This window comes from Peromyscus leucopus, chromosome 5 (assembly GCF_004664715.2).
Source record: "Peromyscus leucopus breed LL Stock chromosome 5, UCI_PerLeu_2.1, whole genome shotgun sequence".
NCBI classification, from domain to species: domain Eukaryota; kingdom Metazoa; phylum Chordata; class Mammalia; order Rodentia; family Cricetidae; genus Peromyscus; species Peromyscus leucopus.
The window spans coordinates 107,214,914-107,234,107 of NC_051067.1; the positions used below are offsets into that span (position 1 = coordinate 107,214,914).

Here is a 19,194-nt window from a genome sequence, read left to right on the forward strand (position 1 = left end):
GTGTGTGTGTGTGTGTGTGTGTGTGTGTGTGATGCTGGGGATAGATCCCAGGGTTTTGTACATGTAGCCAATACAGGCTATATCTCTAGCCTATATTAGTTTTTTTGAAGTCCACAAGACTATAGGAAAGACTGGGAGATAGAATTATATAAAATACATAATAATATGCATGTCATGTTAGAATGAATAAAAGCATCTGTGAATGTTACTATATAGATCTATCTATGATTTCTTTGAATAAAAATATCATTAGTACTTGACCTAACAATAGCATTTAACTTACAATTTTTAAAATGTTAGAGGGCGAGCCGGGTGGTGGTGGTTGTGGTGCACACTTTTAATCCCAGCACTGGGGAGGCAGAACCGGGAGGATCTCTGTGAGTTTGAGGCCAGCCTGGTCTACAGAGTGAGATCCAGGACAGGCACCAAAGCTACACAGAAAAACCCTGTCTTGAAACCCCCACATACAAAATGTTAGAGGGCATTTATGTTTATTTAAAGTAGAAGCTTATTATGAATTTTAATTTCTTATTAAATTACTCTTAAATTTTATCTTATCATTTATGGTACTTTTTAAAAATGTCCTGCAGTTTTATCTTCTTTTTGTATTACATAACACATTGAACCACACATGTAAGTACTAAATATCACATTTTTATTAAAATTTCTGAAAACCTACATAGAAAAATCATGACAGAGGATCTACTACTTTTGAAATCTCCTTTGAGGGCCTAGAGATGAGGCTCAGTGGTAGAGTACTTGCCAAGTGTGTACAGGGTCCTGGGTTTAATCCCCAGCACCACCAAAGAAAAAGAAAAAGAAACATGAAATTTCCTTGAATATCTCATATGCTTGCCTCAGACATAGTGATATGAGATTCATATCTAAACCAAAAGATGGAAGTTTTACTTTAAACAATTATGAGTGCTTCAAATGTCTGGATCCTTATCCCCTTATTGCGTAAGAATGACACAAATGGTACTGGTTTTTGGTTTTGTTTTCTTTCTCGAGCCTCTCTCTAGTGACCTGGGCAGTTTGCGTGGTTTACTGGACAACCATAGTCCCCCGATCTCTGCCAGAACCCCCCACGTGGCCACTGTCCTCAGACAGCTCCTGGAGCTGGTCGATAAGCACTGGAGTGGCTCTGGCTCCCTCCTCCTCAACAAGAAGTTTCTTGGTAAGTGCATGGTTAGTTCTCTGTGCAGTCGGGAGGACAGGACCTTGCTTCTGCTCTGTGGTTTCTAGCCATCTAGTTCCCTTAGCATGCAAGGAAAAGTGTGCATCACTTACCAAAATTTCCCAGAAACACCATGCTTAACAAATCTGCATTTTTGTTACATTTGTCTTCCCTTTTTTTTTTTTTTTTTTTGGTTTTCTGAGACAGGGCTTCTCTGTGTAGCTTTGATCTTGCTGTATAACCCAAGCTGGCCTCAAACTCACAGAGATCCACCTGCCTCTGCCTCTCGAGTGCTGGGATTAAAGGCATACGCCACCACCGCCCGGCCTTCCCTATTTTTTAAAATCAACTATTTTTCCAGTTGTTTTGTAGCAATTGTTTTCTTTTCCCTATAATGTTTGTGTGCTCATGTGTGGTCTTTGGTAATACGTTGCATCATCAGATATATGTACTAGGGAGTAGTTATATTAATAATTGCAAAACTATTTTATGATCCTTTGGAAGTACCAGTAATGAATACAGCAGAAATGAGGTTTGATCATCAGAATTTGCAAAGACTGTTGAAATGTTGATTTAAAAAATGAGTAAATGCCCTTGAGCTCTCTTTTTTTTTTTTTTTTTTTTTTTTTTTTTTTTTTTTTTGGTTTTTTGAGACAGGGTTTCTCTGCCTAGTTTTGTGCCTTTCCTGGAGCTCACTTGGTAGCCCAGGCTGGCCTCGAACTCACAGCGATCCGCCTGGCTCTGCCTCCCGAGTGCTGGGATTAAAGGCGTGCGCCACCACCACCCGGCCCCTTGAGCTCTTTTTAGGGATTAATTTTTAGAAACATGGGGCAAATAGTTGTACAAATGTTGGCTCCAAGTGCTTATTTGTTGTTTAATGGAGACAAAATTCAAGGAACTTTTACTTGTTAGTAAAGCTTTAAGTAAAAACAAGAATCTTGAAAGTTGTTCGGGCTGAAAAATTTTTGAATTTCTGAGGGCTGTGGTACAGCCCAGTAAAAGAACGCCCATCTAGCTTGTACTAGCCCCCATCCTAGCATTAAAAACTTTCCTTAAGGATTTTTGTCTTAGTTATGTCTACATCGGTGTATACATGTGTGTATAGGGACCCACAGAGGCCAGAAGAGAATGTCAGATTCCCTGGAGCTGGAGTTATAAGAGGTTGTGAACCACCTGACATGGGTGCTAAAAACAGAACTCTGGTCCTCTGCAAGAGCAACAAATACTCTTAACTGCTGAGCCATCTCTCCAACCCCCACACCAAATTTTTTAATTAAAAAATTATATGGAGGCCAGGCAGTGGTGGTACACACCTTTAATCCCAGCACTCAGGAGACAGAGGCAAGTGTATCTCTGTGAGTTCAAGGCCAGCCTGGTCTACAAGGCGAGTTCCAGGATAGGCTCCAAAGCTACACAGAGAAACCCTGTCTTGGAAAAACCAAAATAAAATAAAATTATATGGGGAGAGGACAAGAGAGGGTAATATAAGTATGAATATAATAAAATTATGTTGTGTATACATAGGAAACTGTGGTGATAAAACCTATATTCTATATAGTTAACATAGTAAATTTTAATTCTAAAGGAAGAGAAGAGAAAGAATCAACCTTCCTTCCCATGTTGACCCATTGTTGCCATTTTGTAGGAAATCATTCCCTGGAGCAGTATCTCTGGAATAGTTGTCCAGGAAGGGTATAACACCTCTTACAGTCACTAAATTCATGTCAAATGTGATGATTAGATACAGAGCTGGCAGTTATTGACTTGGAATTCTGTGCTTTAGTTTTATGATTGGCCCATGTACCCAACCTGACTTTTTGGCAGGTCCTGCCAGAGATTTGCTTCTGTCTTTGGTTGTGCCTGCACCTCCTCAGCAGTGGCATCGCTCACAGCTCGAAGACAAGGCAGGGAAAGCCTTCCGCTGGAGGGAGAGTGAACTGAAGGAAGCAGGGCTGCTGGTCCCTAACGACGTGGTATGCCTCCCTCCTCTTTCTCTCCTCCCCTTTCTTTACTAGAAAAGACATAACTTCATGATTAGAACAGCCCAGGACCCCAAGGAGCATCACTACTGTGGACATTTAGACACTCTGGAACCAGAATATGAAAAAGTCAGGCAGAACAAATCAGGAATACAAAACTTGTTAGGATGGGAACAACATGCATGTTCTTCAGGGGTGACTCCTTTATCCTAGCAAATCCACAAGTCCTAAAGAAATGCTTGAAGGGACAAGGAGGGAAGCAGACAAAACTCTAGGTGAAAGTGTGTAGGATCACACTGTTGGAGGCCTTGGTGTGGCCCCAATGATGGAAGCAAATGCCATCTTTCTCCCTTCTGATAGAGTAGAGAGCCTGGTACCAGCAGCCATGTTTGAGTATCTGGCTGCTGGATTGGGGAGAGAATGAAGGAACTCATATCCCTAAGTTTCTCTTTTGTTAGCTTCAGCCCTAGAGACTTCTGATTGATGACTCAGAATGTCAGCTTGCAAACCTACCAGTGTTCAGCAAGAGTTGTGGATTACCCACAAGAAAGACCGAGATAAGCACATAATCAGTTGGAATGCTGCCCTTGAACTGTGTTTACCCATGAATTAAATTTCTAGTGAGGTCACACAGCTGCACCCCTCCATTCAGTCTGTCATGAGAGGAAATGGAATTCAGATTCTTAACATGTTGGTGTATTGTTTTCTGGTCTAAAGGAAAATTTGAAGCAAAAATTGGTCAAAGTGCTGGAGGAAAACCTTATTTTGTCAGAAAAAATTCAGCAGTTGGAGGGAAGTGCTGCCACCTCAGTTGTGAGTGGGCACCCATCTCAAACACACGGTAAGTTAGGAAAGCCATGTGTGGGATTGGATTGCCAAAATAATTGTTGGTAAATGGCCTGCTTAGTGAGCTTCATCAACCAAAACTCTCATGGCTGCCTTTGGTTTTCCTTGGCTGTTATTTTTCTGTAGGAATTAATGGAAACTGATCTTACCTCAGAGAGTTATTATTTTTATTTATTTTTGTAGTACTGGAAATCCAACACAGGCTAGGTCCCTAGCTTTTGCTTCAGAGAATTGTAATGCAGGCATCTTTGACTTAGCACATGAAGCTCTGTGTTCATGTAAAACATGTGTGTGTAGCAGGAATATTAAAAGTTCTTATTAATAAAATCAAACCTGAGCCAGGTATTGGGGTGAACACTGGAAGACCAGAGAAGCAGAACAAGCCACAGCTAACCTCACCTGGCCAACTTCTCAGCTGATCTTGTTTCCTCAGACTGGAAGCCTCTGTGTCCTCATATCCGAATGGCTCTCAGCTGAACTGTGCTGCTCAAATCCTAAAAGCTTAACCAGCCAAATGCTTCTAGTTTCTGGTCCTCACACCTTATATACCTTTCTGCTTTCTACCATCATTCCCTGGGATTAAAGACTCGCTTTCTGGGATTTAAGGCGTGAGTCACCATGCTTGGCTGTATCCTTGAACAGATGGATTTCTGCCTCTGGAATGCTAGGATTAAAGGTGTGTGCTACCACTGCCTAACTAAGTATCTAGTGGCTTTTCTGTTCTCTGACCCCAGATAAGTTTATTAGGATACACAATAATTTGGTGAACACAATACCACCACATATGTGAATGATGTTTTCTTCAATGAGACTGCTTCTTGTCATTACAGCAGGAGAAAATGTATAAGGAAATACAGAAATACAGCTTCATGACCCAGCACTGACTATCATCAGTATTTCTGAATTCTTTCTTCCAGTTTACCTCCATATGATAAACATTCAACTCAACATTTTAAACTATACTCTGATTTTTTTTTTTTTTTTTTTTTTTTTTTTTTTTTTGAGATTTTGGGTTTCTCTCTGTAACAGTCCTGACTGTCCTGGAACTCACTTTGTAGACCAGGCTGGACTTGAATTCACTCAGAGATCCACTTGCCTTTTCCCTCCCAAGTGCTGGGATTAAAGGCATACACCACCACTGCCTGACTGTACCCTGTTTTTTTTTTTTTTTTAGATAATTTACATACAACAAAATATATTCATCTTAAGTTTGACTCTAATGAAATATATAGAAATTCTCTTACAAACCTGTGTGGTCATTTCCCCCATGTGCCCCAGGCGACCATATAAATTCTAACTGAATGGCACAGGCACTCCCACACTGCTGCATGAGTAGCCTTCATTTTTCTACCAAACTCTACATTGTTGCGTCTAATATTTAATAACCATGAAGTTGCCTTTGCTTATAATAGTGACTGTATAAGTATAATATGGAGAGAAAGTTGGTAATTCTAAAGAGATTCTGAATATTCAAAAGAAGGACCTAAGGTGGAGGAAAGCTTAGAATGAAGTCCTTCTCTGAGACCACCTTCCTTCCCTGGTAATGGGTATGAGTCCTGACGTGTGCTATCGTAAATAACGCTGCTGTCAAAAGCTGCGTACAAAAAAATGCACAAAGACTTGTGTACATTTCAGACTATTTTCCTAGAACTCGAAAGGCATAGACACTTTTTGAGGGTTTCTTACACATTGCTAACTCTCTCTTGAGAAATGTGGTTTTGAATAATCACATCAGTTGTGTACTTGTGTGTTCAAGCGCCCTTTTCACTCCATCTTTGCAAATGCTACTTTGTTTGTTTGTTTGTTTGTTTGTTTGTTTGTTTGTTGAGACAGGGTTTCTCTGTGTAGCGCTGGCTGTCCTGGAACTTGCTCTGTAGACCAGGCTGGTCTTGAACTCAGAGATCCACCTGCCTCTGCCTCCCAAGCGCTGGGACTAAAGGCTTGTGCCACCACGCCCAGCTCCAACTGCTACTTTTTTTTTTCTTAAAGTTTTCGGTTAGACTGCAGTGACGCATGCCTTTAATGTCAGTCATCAAGGCAGAGGCAGGCAGATCTCTGAGTTCAAGGCCAACCTGGTCTACAGAGCAAGTTCCAGGACAGCCAGGTCTACACAGAGAAACCTTATCTCAAACAAACAAAAAATAAAATAAAATCTACCCTCAACTTCAGGCCTCTAGCTCAGCTTTCATAAGTAAATATAGGCACTCAGATTGTTATGAGGAAATGATGTGGAAGCATTGAGCCTCCACTGTTAAAACTCAGCACAATCCCAGATGAAATGGTCATCGGTCTCCTCCTACCTATGAAAATAATCCTTTCATTCAGTCATGGGGCTGGTTCTGTGTGGTGGTTTACCAGCCGTTAGTGCACCTTTAGCAGTCCTGTTTTCCACCTTCCAGACCTTGCCACTCAAGCCTTGATCCATGGTAGCATCACCTGGGAGCTTGTTAGACAAGGGAGCAGTGGCCCTCTCCACAGGCCTACTGAATCAGAATCTATTTTTAAGAAGATCCCAGGGGATTGGGAAGCACATTAACGTTTACAAAGTGTTATTCTAGAAAACTGGCTCTTAAGGACTAGAGTTGCTGTGCTTTTTTATCTCCCTCAGGACTGCAGGCAGTGGTAGAATGTTCGGAGAGGCAGGTGTAACTGTCTGGGCTATCATCGAGATATTACCGTTTATCAAACACCGTTTATTTTATAGATTGACACAGTTCTAGATATTTTCACAAACTAGGTAGGGAGAGAAGGACACAAGTGTCCAAACCTTAGCCGGGCAGCAGTGGCGCACGCCTTCAATCCCAGCACTTGGGAGGCAGAGCCAGGCGGATCTCTGTGAGTTTGAGGCCAGCCTGGTCTACAGAGTGAGATCCAGGACAGGCACCAAAACAACACAGAGAAACCCTGTCTTGAAAAAACAAAAACAAAAACAAGTGTCCAAACCAAAATGTAGACTGCAGGAGACTGAATACTTGTTTACGGGGTACAGCAGTGAGGGCAGTGTGTCACTGGTGTGTCACTGGTACTGTGGGCCATGGTCATTAGCTCCAGTAAAACTCGAAAGTTGGTCTGATAGTGCAGTTGTACATGGCTGAACTGTATGTAATTCAGAGCAGTCACCAAATGCCATATTCTTGTCAAATAACTCCTGTCTCTAAGGGAGAGAATGGTGAATGGCATGTGGAGGTAAGTACTGGGAAGGGCGGGGGCTGGGAGAGATGTTCCCGGTACTTAAGCTCTACTTAAAGGTGAGCTTGGAGTCCTGCTCACTCCTGGCTGTTGTACCCTTTGTAGATGATCTTCTGCGCAAAAACCAACAGCTGACCATACAGGTGGCCTGCCTGAACCAGGAGCTGACTCAGCTGAAAAGGCTGGAGGAGACAGTTGCTCTTCTCCACGAGAGTCAGAGGTAGGAGCAGTCTGGCTGGCTTTCAGAGCATGTGTTCACTTCTCTTTATCTTCTCTGCTTTTCTTGGAACCTAGCCTCTACACCTGTGTAAATTCGTGTATGTAAATCTCTACTAGGCCGTGTTAGCTCAGGGATCAAAGGACAGCCTTTAGTGCTGCTTTTATACACCAGGGACAACCCTTGGCTGGCATTGGTGGGTTGCAACTACTCAGTAATTAGTATTTCAATGGCTATAATGGAACTCCAGGGTCAGCCAATTGTTTTGGTCATTACATACCCCTCAGATCAGCCATCTGGCTCCTCTGGAAAGTGCCTGTTTGCTATTGGGCACAGAAGACTCACCAAGAGCACTCAGTAGGGAGTAATAGGGAAAGAATCCAAAGTAGCCACAGCATCAACCTCTTCACAGAAAGCATCTCTGATGCAGACTGGAGATGTGTTGGGGGAGGGGGGCTGAAGGCAGCTGGCAGTTCCAGGGAAGCTCTTGAAATGTTGACTTGCCAATCTATCTCTGCTAGAACTTTCACTGATGCTTAAATACAAAAATCAAACCAAATCCTCATCACTGATTTTCAGTAGAATAGCATTAAAACAGAGGGTCAGATCCAGACCCTTTCTGGATAGCTTAAAACAAACAAACAACAATAACAACAAACCACCCCACAACTTTTCACCTGGGTATGTATGGTGGCACATGCCTATAATCCCAGTGCTTGTGGTAGGAGGAAGGTCAGCACTTCAAGGCCAGCCTCAGCTACACAGTGAGTTTAAGGTTAACCTGTACTACCTGAGAATCTATTTCAAACAAAAAACAAAACTCTTTTTTTCCCTCAGAGCTGAGGACCTAACCCAGGGCCTTTTGCTTGCATCCACTGAGCTAAATCCCCAACCCCAAAACAAAACTCTTTATAATGATTTCAAACTTGACAGAGTAAAGAGAAGTCATAAAGTCATGGTTCTGCATTGGAACTACAGGAAGGGTTTATTGAAATGCAGATTGCTGGGCTCCAGCTTAGAATTCTGATTGGCACTGTAGCCTGGGAGCTTGAGAATTTGTGTTTCTGATATTTCCCAGCTGTGGCTGCTGGTCTCTGACCCACATTAGAGCATCTCTCTTAAGGAATGAACACTCAGAATACCTATCTCAAATTAATTTGAAATGACTGTGTTTTCCCAAACCACTCAGCTCATTTGTTTCATTTTACTTTGATTCTTAGGAATTTTTTTTTTGGCTTATCTTGTTTGTATAGTTTTATAAAAACATTTTTATCCTCCTAAAGTCAAATCCATACTAAATTCGGACGTGTCTAGCCATTTCCTCTCCTCTCAGTAGCCTTCTACAGTGGATGCTGCCGGTGCTGTTATGTTATCTGTTCATCTTTTATGAGAAGGAGTGCAGGTGTTACTTTTTTATATTCTTTTTTATTTTTAATTTTAAAAAACATCATAGTCTGTGTCTATGGGTGCTTTGCCTGCATTTATGTCTGTGTACCATATACCCATGGAAGCAAAAAGAAGGTTCCTCTGGAACTGGAGTTACTGATGTTGTTAGCCGCCATGTAGGTGCTGGGAACTGAACTGCAATCCTCTGGAAAAGCAGCCAGTACTCTGTGAGCCACCTCTCCAGCCTGCTTTACTATTTAAATTATTTTTATTTATTTATTTATTTGTGTGTGTATGTATGTATGTATGTATGGATGGATGGATGTATGGATGTATTGGGTAAGGGAGGAAGAACTGACCATGCTAGACCATGTGTGGAAGTCCGTGTCTAGGCTTGCTTCTTTCCTTCCACAGTGACGGTCCCAGGGATCAAATTCAGTTGCCGAGCATGACTGCAAGGGTCTTTATCCACTCAGCCATCTCACTGGCCCAACATTTCACCTTAAAAAAATCAGTTCACAGTGGTCTGAGTTAGTTCTCAACCCTTTTTATACCTGACTAGTACTCACTGTTTGTTTATACTTTTTTTAAATTTAGTCCTCTAATAATACCAGTTTAGATGAACAGTATTTGACTGCCCAAAATAGTATGAGCTGGGGTGTGTGTGTATGTACCCAGCAAGTGTGAGGTACTCAGTTCAATTCCCACCTCCAACCCCCTCAAAACAAACAAAATAGTTCTGTAATTAATACTATGTGTATACTTTTTTTTTTTTTTTTTTTTTTTTTTTGAGACAGGGTCTCTACATAGCCCCGGCTGTCCTGGATCTCACTCTGTAGCCCAGGCTGCCCTCAAACTCACAGAGATCCACCTGCCTCTGCCTCCTGAGCTGGGATTAAAGGTCTGCGCCACCACACCTGGCTGCATATGTCATGTTTTGTGCTGGTGTGTAGATGGCTTTTAGTGTCCTGTGGTAATCAGAGTTCAAGAGCGCAGGAGTGGCTTGTACCATCAGTTAGTCACAGAGGCAGGCTAGTAGAGAAGCAATGCTTTGGGAGTGGGAGCTGCAGGGCCTGATCAGAAGCCAATACCCTAGTGCTTCTACTTCCCTGTCAAGAAAGTGCTTTGGAAAGAAGGAGAACCGCTCCATAAAATGTGAAGTAGATGATTGCTTTAGTCAGTCTGGAACACAATCAAATGAACTGTAACACAGGAACTGTAGGTCTGCTTTAAAATAGCTCACTCATAAACTGGACAATTCTATTGAAAGATGTTACTTCATTGTGTATTTGTCTTTAGTAGCCATTTCAGACCTGACTGGCATCTGCTTTGCTGTTGTGATTTCATGACTGCCTTTTCCCCTGGGCCTCAGATCCCTGGTGGTAACTAATGAGTATCTGCTGCAGCAGCTGAATAAAGAGCACAAAGGCTATTCCGGGAAATCGCTCCTGCCTCCCGAGAAAAGTCATCCTTTGGGGAGATCGTCACCCTTTGGGAAAGGCACGCTGTCTTCCTCCTCACCAACGGCACACGACACGGGTCAGTATCTAATACAGAGTGTCTCAGAAGCTGCCCCCGAGCCTAGCTTGTGGAGCTAACACTGAACCTTCACACCCGCTCCCTTCCCCCATGGAGGGCTCCGGTGCCCGCCGTTGTCAGTGTTGGGTAGTGGTGTTTACCCCAGAGACTAAGAAAACAACTTTGATAATTATATTGTCCCTCTTTTATTTTTCTGTTTGTTTCCTCCCATTTGGTCACTCCTTCCCTCTGCCCACACAAACTGTTGGCAGTTAGTCCTAGGCACCATTTCACACAGAAACATTTGATTGAAAATGTCAGGAAGGAAAAAATAGTGGACACTTTTCAGTGTCATTTGAGGCTGTGGCAGAAAGTTACAGAAGGACATCTATCAATGTCTTTTGTGTTAGATGAATTTCCAGAGACTCTGAAACATTTGAAGTCTCCATATGCATAGTCTGCATAGTGCAAAGGTGTCCACTCTGGAGGAGCCTATAGCCTGATAAGACTCCTGTGATGGACCTCAGAAGTTGATCTAAAGAGAGCTTGGAAGAAGAGGGTGTGGGTGGATCTTGCAGATTAGGATGGTTACAGGGAGATAGTGCAGAGCCTCCTAGACTAGCAGTACACAGTCTGGTGACCTCTGAGGGATCAGGGATTGGGGTCGGGGCAGAGGTGGGATGTGGTACCATGAGGGTATGTGACTGGATATCAGTCCTAGCCTGGAGAATGCGATGTCAGGAAAATGTCCCCAGAGGACAGTCAACCAAGACCTGAGGACAAGCCGGTCACTTGGCAATGCGCAGGAGCAAGGGCAAGAACAGCAGGAAAGTAGCAGCTGTGCTGTGTCACGAGAGTGCCCTGGGAGGGTGGAGGAAGTAGCTGCATGGCTCCTTGCAGACTTTCCACCAAGGGGCAGAAGAGAAAGGCTCGCATTCCAAAGGCTTCCTCTGTGAGGAGAATGGGCTCCAGTGGAAAAGAACAGGCCCGAGCACAAAGAAGCTGGACAGCAGGAGCAACAGGAGCAGGCCCACCTCACACAGCTTGTGAGCGAGCATGCCTGGGGTCAGTGTCACTGCACACGTGAGGGTACACATTCTTTGATCCTGATCGATCAGGTGTCTTAAACCTCGGTGGGCCTACTTTTATGTCAGCTCTCTCCAGAGCAGCTAGTGTTGCCAGAAAACAGAAGTTCTCACACCTCTTCACCTGTTAGGCCATGTCAGGAAGGGAGGTGGGATAAGACGTTGATTCCTGTCCCTACTCAGATGCCATGCAGGGAAGGAGCCCTACTGCCACACTGTGGGCTGTGAGTTAGAAGTAAGTCCACAGACATCTGGGTTTACTGGCTTTCCAAGAGAAGCCAAAGGGTTTTTGATCTGCGCGCTCCACAAAAGCCACCTTCTCTAGCTCCTTGTCCCATGAAGAAATCTCCATAGAGCTTAAGCCTTGCATAGAAAGGGGAATGTCTGAGTTGTCACATTTCAGAAACGCAATTCGGGGTGCAAACCAACCTACCATGCAGACTATCATGGACAAATATTATAGTTCTTTGTACCCCACCCTCTCTGCCTCTACTGTGAGCATCTAGTGGTGGCAGCCTGGTATCTGCTCAGAGCGCCTCTGAAGAGCAAAGAGCCTCCCAGACTAAGCCACCTTCACTGCCGTTCCCCTTTGTCACAGAAGTGGCTGGGCCTGCCTCAGGCCAGCAATTCTTGGGGCTGCTGGGCACTCCTGGGTAAGTTGTCTCAGATTCTGATTTTTCCTAATGTGTCATGTAGTCCTGGGGACAAAAAGTAGGTATTTATAATGTCAAGAGAAAGGCCATAGTTGTCACCATGCAGGGCTAACTGGACCCAACTTGGAGGGCAGAAAACCTCTGAAGAAAAGGAAAAGAGCAGAGAGGCGGTCACGGTAGGCCTGTAATACTCGGAAGAGAAGACAGCCAGCCTGGTGTGCAGCCAGGCCTCAGGGAGGTAGCTCCCTGCCCAGAGGGAGGGCCTGGACTTCCCCACTGTAGACAGGTGTTTAACGGGGTGTCCGTGTCAGCCTAGCCTTGCTAGAGAAGGTCCCCACAGTTTTCAACCTTGGCCCTAAGTGGACCTTGAGCTGCTTCTGGCTCTATGCGGCTTTTCAAGGAAAACAAGGGGTTTTACTCCTATCCCGGAGAGTTTGGGGCCAGGCAACTCTCTCTGTCTCTCTCTCTCTCTCTGTCTCTGTCTCTGTCTCTGTCTCTCTCTCTCTCTCTCCCTCTCCCCCTCCCTCCCTCCTTCTTCTCTCTCTCTCTCTGTCTCTCTCTCCATCTCTCTCTCTGTCTCTCTCTCCATCTCTCTCTCTGTCTCTCTCTCTCTCTCTGTCTCTCTCTCTCTCTCTCTGTCTCTCTCTCTCTCTCTTCCTCCAAGCCATCCTCCTGCCAGTCACAGGAATGAACAGGTTGCTGCTCCCTCCCCTGCAGCTCTAGCTGAGGGTGAGGCTGGGTATGGATACAGGTGGACCCATCTGCCATGAGGGTCCTTCAGTAAGTGGGAGCTGGAAGGATTTAGGTTTCCCATAATGCTCACTGAGGTTTTGAAAGCTTGCAATCCTGGGAAAACAGGGAAGGGGAAGACTGAAACCCCACCCAGGTAGCTTGAGAGGACAGGGACAGCCCAGTGAGGAGCCACCCTCTGGCAACTGGGAGGCAGGAGCCAGCCTATGCTCTCTGCTTTCCAGCCGACCTTTGTCCCTGTCCATCCCACACCATTTGTCTGCATCTCTCATCCCTACATGGTTAGCTTAAGCCCAGTTTGAGCAGCACATCCTGGGACAGCCTGTGCGATGAGGGGACACACAGTTACGTTTCCTCACTTGTGCTCAGGTGAGAAAAGAAGTTACTGTTGAACAGGAGCTTCTGAAACTCTGTAGAACACCTCAGAAGCTGCCCTCTCACGGACAGGCCCTAAGTCCACCAGTCTCCTTGTTGCCACAGCAAGGAAGGAGAGTTGGCAAGGAAGCCTGTGCTTGGGAACAGCTCTGACCAGACACGAGGGCCTCAGGACTGATGGTCTGGAAGGGCAGAGCGGCCCACCTTCCCCATCAGAATGGTGAACAGACAGGAGTCAGCCAGAGTCCCTCACTGTGGGACACCGGGCTCATCACTGGCTATGAGGAGCAGTGTTGGAGTTGCCGTACCAGAAGGGGGCTGGCATGAAGACAAGACGTTTATCGTCCAGGACCCATCTGTAGAAGTCTTTTCTTCCCTGGGCCTCAGTTTCCTCAGCTATAAAATCAGGGAATCAACTGTTTATTCTCTCAGGTTTCTTCTAGTCCTGAGTATTCTGAGATTCTGGGCTAGAGCCCAAAATGGCTTACCCCAATACCCCCCTGCTGGCAGCCATAGTACTAAGGCCTGGCGCTAAGCCTCTGCCAAGGCGTGGTTCAGGCCAAGTGTACTGTTTCACCCTTCCTCCTGCTGTGAAAATGCTGAGTGCAGACTGAGGCCCTTATCGATAGGACAGCAGGCTGTGATGTCATCACTCTAGGGTCAGGTCCGTAAAATGCTTTGCATCTCCTACAGTCATCTTGGACAGTCTGGCTCGGCTCTGCACTCATGGAAAGAACTCACTAATGGAAGAGGACCTCATCCATTGTTCTGGGCAGGGCTGCCACTGGGAAGGAAGAGCCCAGCAGGTGTATATACAGGAGGGTGTGATACTGAGGGGGAACTGCAGTGTGGATGCCCTGACCCCATCACTGTATACCCAGTCAGTCCATATTGGTACAAAAGGTATCTTTATTGAGGTCTGGGTAAGAATTAGGCACTTGGCCAGAGCAGCAGCTTAAATATGAGGCAAGCAGGCAAGAGTCAGCCATGCCTGGGACCAGGCTGGGCGGTGAAGGTTTAGGCGCTGTCTCCCAGACGGAAGTCAGGGAGACAAGAAGAAGGAAGGGACATGGCAGTCTGGGTCAGAGGCCTGATGGGATGGCCCCCGGGGCTGGGCAGGAAGCTCTTGGTGGCAGATCCAGCAGGGAGGGAACCAAGCTTTCTTGCTCCATGTGACCCTCGACCCAGGCCTGAGCCTCCAGTGGAGCAGCCTCACGGGGGCCGTGCCCGGCCTCACTTCTTCACCTTGGCATCGTAGGTGCCGGCGTTCTTGTAGGCGCTCACGTACCCACTGTCGTCCAGGATGTCCTGCCGCCCAGCAATGCCCTTGCCCTTGCCGCTCTCGTCGAAGCGTTCTTTGTGGGAACCTGTATACTTACTGGTGTCAGTCAGCCGGTCCACAGCACCACCTGTTTTTGCTTTCTGTTTGGACAGAGTTCCCACAGAGTCACCTGAGAGGGAACCTGGCCCATCTTACCCACCCCCATCTCCTCAGCAGCAGGGCTAGCAAGGCACTTACAGTGACCCCCAGATTGGCTGGTTCCTTGCCTGCTACCAGCTGGCAGATGGCATCGAAGGCCTCTTCCTTGCTCTTCCCCTTGAACCGCTTGGTTGCCAGCTCTTCCAGGGCTTTCTTGAACTCCTCATAGTTGATTACTCTAGCCGACTTCGCCCTGCCAGACACCATGTGCACCATAAGGATTCCCTCCTCTTGATACCCTCCCTGATTCCAGCCCCCAGCTCCCTGCTTTCTGGGAACAGGAGAAACGGGGTTTCCCGGCACTCACTTGACTTTGGAGAAGACGATGTCAACATCTGTACCCGTTACGGCCTTTCCGTCAGCCACCTTACAGTCCTTGCACAGCTTGGCCCAGTTCTTGCCGTTCATCTCTTGCCCACTGGCCTTGGGGTCACCATGGATGGCAAACTTCCGGAAACTCTCCTCCAACCCAGCTACATCAGTGCTCGACGCCATGCCGCCCCCCTGTGGGAACCCATGTCAGTTACCTCCCATCAAACTCTCCTCCCTCCTCTACCCCACCTCCTCCTGCTGTCTCAGAGCCTACAAGGCCCCATCCAGCCCCTCAGTCAGGCCTGGGTTGCCTGGGGCGAGGGGTTCGCACTTGTGTCTCCTTGTGCCCCAGAGCTGAGGAAGAGCCATGGGCAGAAAGGTCCTGTCACACTCTGTACCAGTCCTGGTTCTCAATGCGGCTCAGAAGATGAAGTCATGATGCCCACACAGCACTGAGAACAGAGTGGCACTGTCCAGAAGACTCTGAGGGTAGCAGCTAGGGCATGGCTTTGTCTGTCCCTGGCACAAAGCCTGCTTGGGTGGAACTGAGAGGGGGAGAGAAAAGCCCTCCCTCCCTGAAAACTCCATGTCAGCTGGGTCAGTGCCAGGCAAGGCTGGTGTATGGGCAGGTATTTAGTGAGGATGGTGTGTCTCTAATGGTCATGAAGACCTGGAGAGGCCCAGCCTAAGCCTGTCAGGGGAGCGGGAGCAAGGGCAGTGGTGCATGCCCTAGGCAGGGGTGCAGCTGGCCCAGCCCTGGCCTTGTTACTATTTGCTGTTAAACAAAAACATGAGGGGAGCAGGAACTTGGGTCTGGCCTGGCCACAGTTTGTGAAGCCTGGAGACAGTTGCTAAGAGAGGGTGGTGCTGCTTGGAGAGTGTTGCTAAGGGTAGGATGGTGTCAGGGCGGCTTCAGGGAGAAGCTCCCAGTGCTGCTGGGCTGGGCTGGGCTGGGGATCAGGGGCCCACGGGTGGGGCATGCCAGCACTCCCTAAGCCTAGGGCACAACCGTGGCTTCCTGGCCCCTTGCCACTGATTGAAGTTGTAGCTCCCAGTCTGTGGAGCTTAGGAGTGGGAAATTGGAAGCAACCTAGGTGGAGGCTTGTAAAGTAGCCCCTAATCTCCTCCATGCTGCTAGTGGGACTATGATCTTGGTGCTTCAATCCTTCACTGAAGCACACATTCCCTTGTCTACACTTCAGCCCTCCACTAAGGTCTTCTTATCACACCCTGAGCATGACCACACCAGTCCACATTCCCACAGCTCATATGCACTGAGCCCTGGCTCTCCACACCCTCAGCCATGTACCCCCTGACCATACGCAGGCCCTGCACTGAGGCCTCCTCCATCCACACCCAAAGCCCAGAATTTGACCCTTTTTTCCACTTCTATCCCCACATAGACACTAAGAGGCCTGCATCGAACCCCCTCCCCAGCACACCCTCACTCCAGCTAAAGCGCCTGTTCATAGCCCTCTACTGCAGCCCCTGACCACACCCTCACTGACCACACCCTCACTCACCTCTCTACTGCAGCCCCTGACCACACCCTCACTCACCTCTCTACTGCAGCCCCTGACCACACCCTCACTCACCTCTCTACTGCAGCCCCTGACCACACCCTCACTCACCTCTCTACTGCAGCCCCCCCCCCCCCCCCCCCAGCCCCTGACCACACCCTCACTCACCTCTCTACTGCAGCCCCTGACCACACCCTCACTCACCTCTCTACTGCAGCCCCCCTGACCACACCCTCACTCACCTCTCTACTGCAGCCCCTGACCACACCCTCACTCACCTCTCTACTGCAGCCCCCTGACCACACCCTCACTCACCTCTCTACTGCAGCCCCTGACCACACCCTCACTCACCTCTCTACTGCAGCCCCTGACCACACCCTCACTCACCTCTCTACTGCAGCCCCTGACCACACCCTCACTCACCTCTCTACTGCAGCCCCTGACCACACCCTCACTCACCTCTCTACTGCAGCCCCCCTGACCACACCCTCACTCACCTCTCTACTGCAGACCCTGACCACACCCTCAGCCCCACCTGAAACTCCCTCTACAGCTCAAACCCTGTGCCCACTTGCATCCTTTTCATTCACATCCGGAAGACCCCAAGCACACTCACTAACCTGACTCTACACCCACAGCCCTTACTAAGGGCCCCCCACCATACCCTAGAGCATCCCCTTTCATTCATATACCTACAGCTTCTGCCACAGCTCTGCCTTGACCCCCCCATGTCTAATCTATGCAATAACATTTCCATACTCTCATGCAAAATGTTAAACACCCACCACCACACTTTCATCCTGCAGCTTCTCGACCACACCCTTAGCTCTCCCACTTTATCCATATACCTAGAGCTGCTGACACAGACTGGCCGGAAACCCCTCAGAGTCTAACGAGCATTGGCCTTTCCACACTCCTTCATCATGTCAGAACATACCACCATCACCACACCCACTGCAGCATCCTGGCCACACCCTCATTCTCAGCCACCATCTTTACCTCTGCCTCTTAGAAAAGTCACCAATGACCACAACCCCCCACAACACACACACACACACACACACACACACACACACACACACCCCTTCCTCTTCTTCCATAATTAGTCATTAGACACTGGAAGCCTCCACCTGTTCATAAGTTGCAGTTTTTAAGAAAGGGAAACCCAAAGATCCCACATTGTAGGGACCTCTGTGGGACTGTAACCCAAGTGGTACTGTCCTCCCTTTGCCTCTCCCAAGGTGCAAACCCCACCGGGAACCCAAAGCCCTGAACTTGGTCACCAAGGGTAAATATGTCCAGGGGAGCTTGGGTGCTACATGATGCTTGTCTTAAGGAAATGGGAGGATCCTGAGCCTGTTGTTCATTTCTGTCTATGGGAAGATGGATTTGGGGGCTGTTCAGGTAGAACAAAATCACAGAGAGCTGCTCTGGGGTCTGTAGACCTTGGATGGGGTGACTACGCCTCTGAACTAAATCCGCCCGTCAGCTCCTGCTGGGACAGCTGCAGTCATCAATCAGCCTAGCAAGGAGGTGGGGGCAGGGGTGTGTGTGGACGCTTGGGGCCAGGGCTGGGGTGCTCAGCTGGTGTCCTCAGGTCAGTACCATGCAAGGTTGGTACAGGCTGCTCCCACCCACCCTTCCTTGTGGAGGATATTAATTAGGGTGGTCGATGTTCAGTTCTCCTACCGGCTTCTATCTCGTGGCTGCTCCTGAGTGTGCCTTCGGATAGACAAGACCCAGGAACTAATCGACAGATGCTGGAGACCAGAAGGCTCCACAGCTCCGCTCCCTGCCGGCTCCCAGACGGGACTGCAGCCCGGGCGGCTCCCTGGTATTATCCCTTGTTTCTCGGTCACCATAGAGACAGTGAGTCCCACCCCCTAAGCAGTCTCGGCGGGAGAGTGACCAAGGTCATGCTGGCTCCTCCCACCAGACCCCGCCCTGCGTGCTCTTTAGGCACTGGGCCCTTATCCTGCCCCTCCCCTTCAGCCGCGGTCCTCAAGCAGCCAGAGCTGCCCTCTGCAGTCCTGGATGTCCTAAGATAGGAACTTCCATAGCCAATGGGAAAACAGCCGCCCCCACCCCAAAGTTCAAGCGGGGTCCCCAACCCTTAAGGGATTTCTGAAAGAGTCAACCTGAGACTGTTTAAGATCTGAATTGAAGAAAAGAACAGGATCGCGTCCCTCATTGACAAGGGTCTACAGTTAACTCAAAGACCACAGTTACTGCTAAATGTGACATTTGCCAGCTAACTCCCAGGTTCCGAGTAGGGTCCAGATTCTGGAGCACTGGGGGAAGACAGGGACAATCAGTGGATCACACGTGCCCAGCCCCAGAATGCTGGGTACTTTGATGGCGACCACTGTCAGGAAACAATTCCCGGACCTCGAGAACGGCTGCCTCCTTCCATGCCACCTCTCCTCTCCTTGGTCTCACCGCTGCTGCCTCCCGAGCCTGCTTCCTCTTCAGTCTTCAATGGCAAATACTACTTAACAACCTTGCGGGGCGTGGTGGCACACGCCAGTAATCTGGGTATTCGGGACACTGAAGGAGTGGGTTCAAAATGCCGAGGCAAGCCTGGGCTACAAAGGAAATAGGAGGAGGGACGGAGGGGAGGGAAGGAGAATAGTAGTGCTTGAACATGAAGAAGATCCCATGTTTGATCCCCAACATTAAAAACAAAAATCCTTTCCTCGGAGCCTTC

General features: G+C 47.9%; 2 protein-coding genes across 4 annotated transcripts in view; one reads left to right on the top strand and one right to left on the bottom strand.

Annotated features, from left to right (window-relative positions):
* The window catches only part of Lrrc36 (leucine rich repeat containing 36), a 70,311-nt gene extending 59,790 nt beyond the window's left edge, over window positions 1–10,521 (top strand). For both annotated transcript variants that reach the window (XM_028854366.2, XM_028854367.2), the window contains exons 10-14: window positions 1,012–1,177; window positions 3,002–3,150; window positions 3,874–3,997; window positions 7,297–7,411; window positions 10,167–10,521. In XM_028854366.2, the coding sequence (XP_028710199.1) occupies window positions 1,012–1,177; window positions 3,002–3,150; window positions 3,874–3,997; window positions 7,297–7,411; window positions 10,167–10,392 (780 nt within the window). In that variant the 3' untranslated portion in view covers window positions 10,393–10,521. The remainder of the gene's footprint in view (window positions 1–1,011; window positions 1,178–3,001; window positions 3,151–3,873; window positions 3,998–7,296; window positions 7,412–10,166) is intronic.
* Window positions 10,522–14,064: 3,543 nt separating this feature from the next.
* Window positions 14,065–18,339, bottom strand: Tppp3 (tubulin polymerization promoting protein family member 3). 2 transcript variants are annotated; one of them, XM_028854279.2, is made up of 4 exons: window positions 18,177–18,339; window positions 14,963–15,159; window positions 14,695–14,848; window positions 14,065–14,597 (listed from the first exon to the last, which is right to left on the bottom strand). In XM_028854279.2, the coding sequence occupies exons 2-4, from the start codon at window positions 15,148–15,150 to the stop codon at window positions 14,409–14,411; spliced, it is 531 nt and encodes a 176-aa protein (XP_028710112.1). In that variant the 5' UTR covers window positions 15,151–15,159; window positions 18,177–18,339; the 3' UTR covers window positions 14,065–14,408. The 2 variants fall into 2 exon arrangements, with proteins under 2 accessions (XP_028710112.1, XP_028710113.1); XM_028854280.2 differs by lacking the exon at window positions 18,177–18,339 and adding an exon at window positions 17,336–17,436.
* Window positions 18,340–19,194: the final 855 nt, after the last annotated feature.

Coding starts and splice junctions, on each gene's coding strand:
- Tppp3 (XM_028854279.2), bottom strand. CDS start 15,150: ATGGCGTCGAGCACTGATGTAGCTGGGTTGGAGGAGAGTTTCCGGAAG. Junction 14,849..14,962: donor ATCGTCTTCTCCAAAGTCAA/GTGAGTGCCGGG, acceptor GGTGTCTGGCAG/GGCGAAGTCGGCTAGAGTAA. Junction 14,598..14,694: donor CAGCCAATCTGGGGGTCACT/GTAAGTGCCTTG, acceptor CTGTCCAAACAG/AAAGCAAAAACAGGTGGTGC.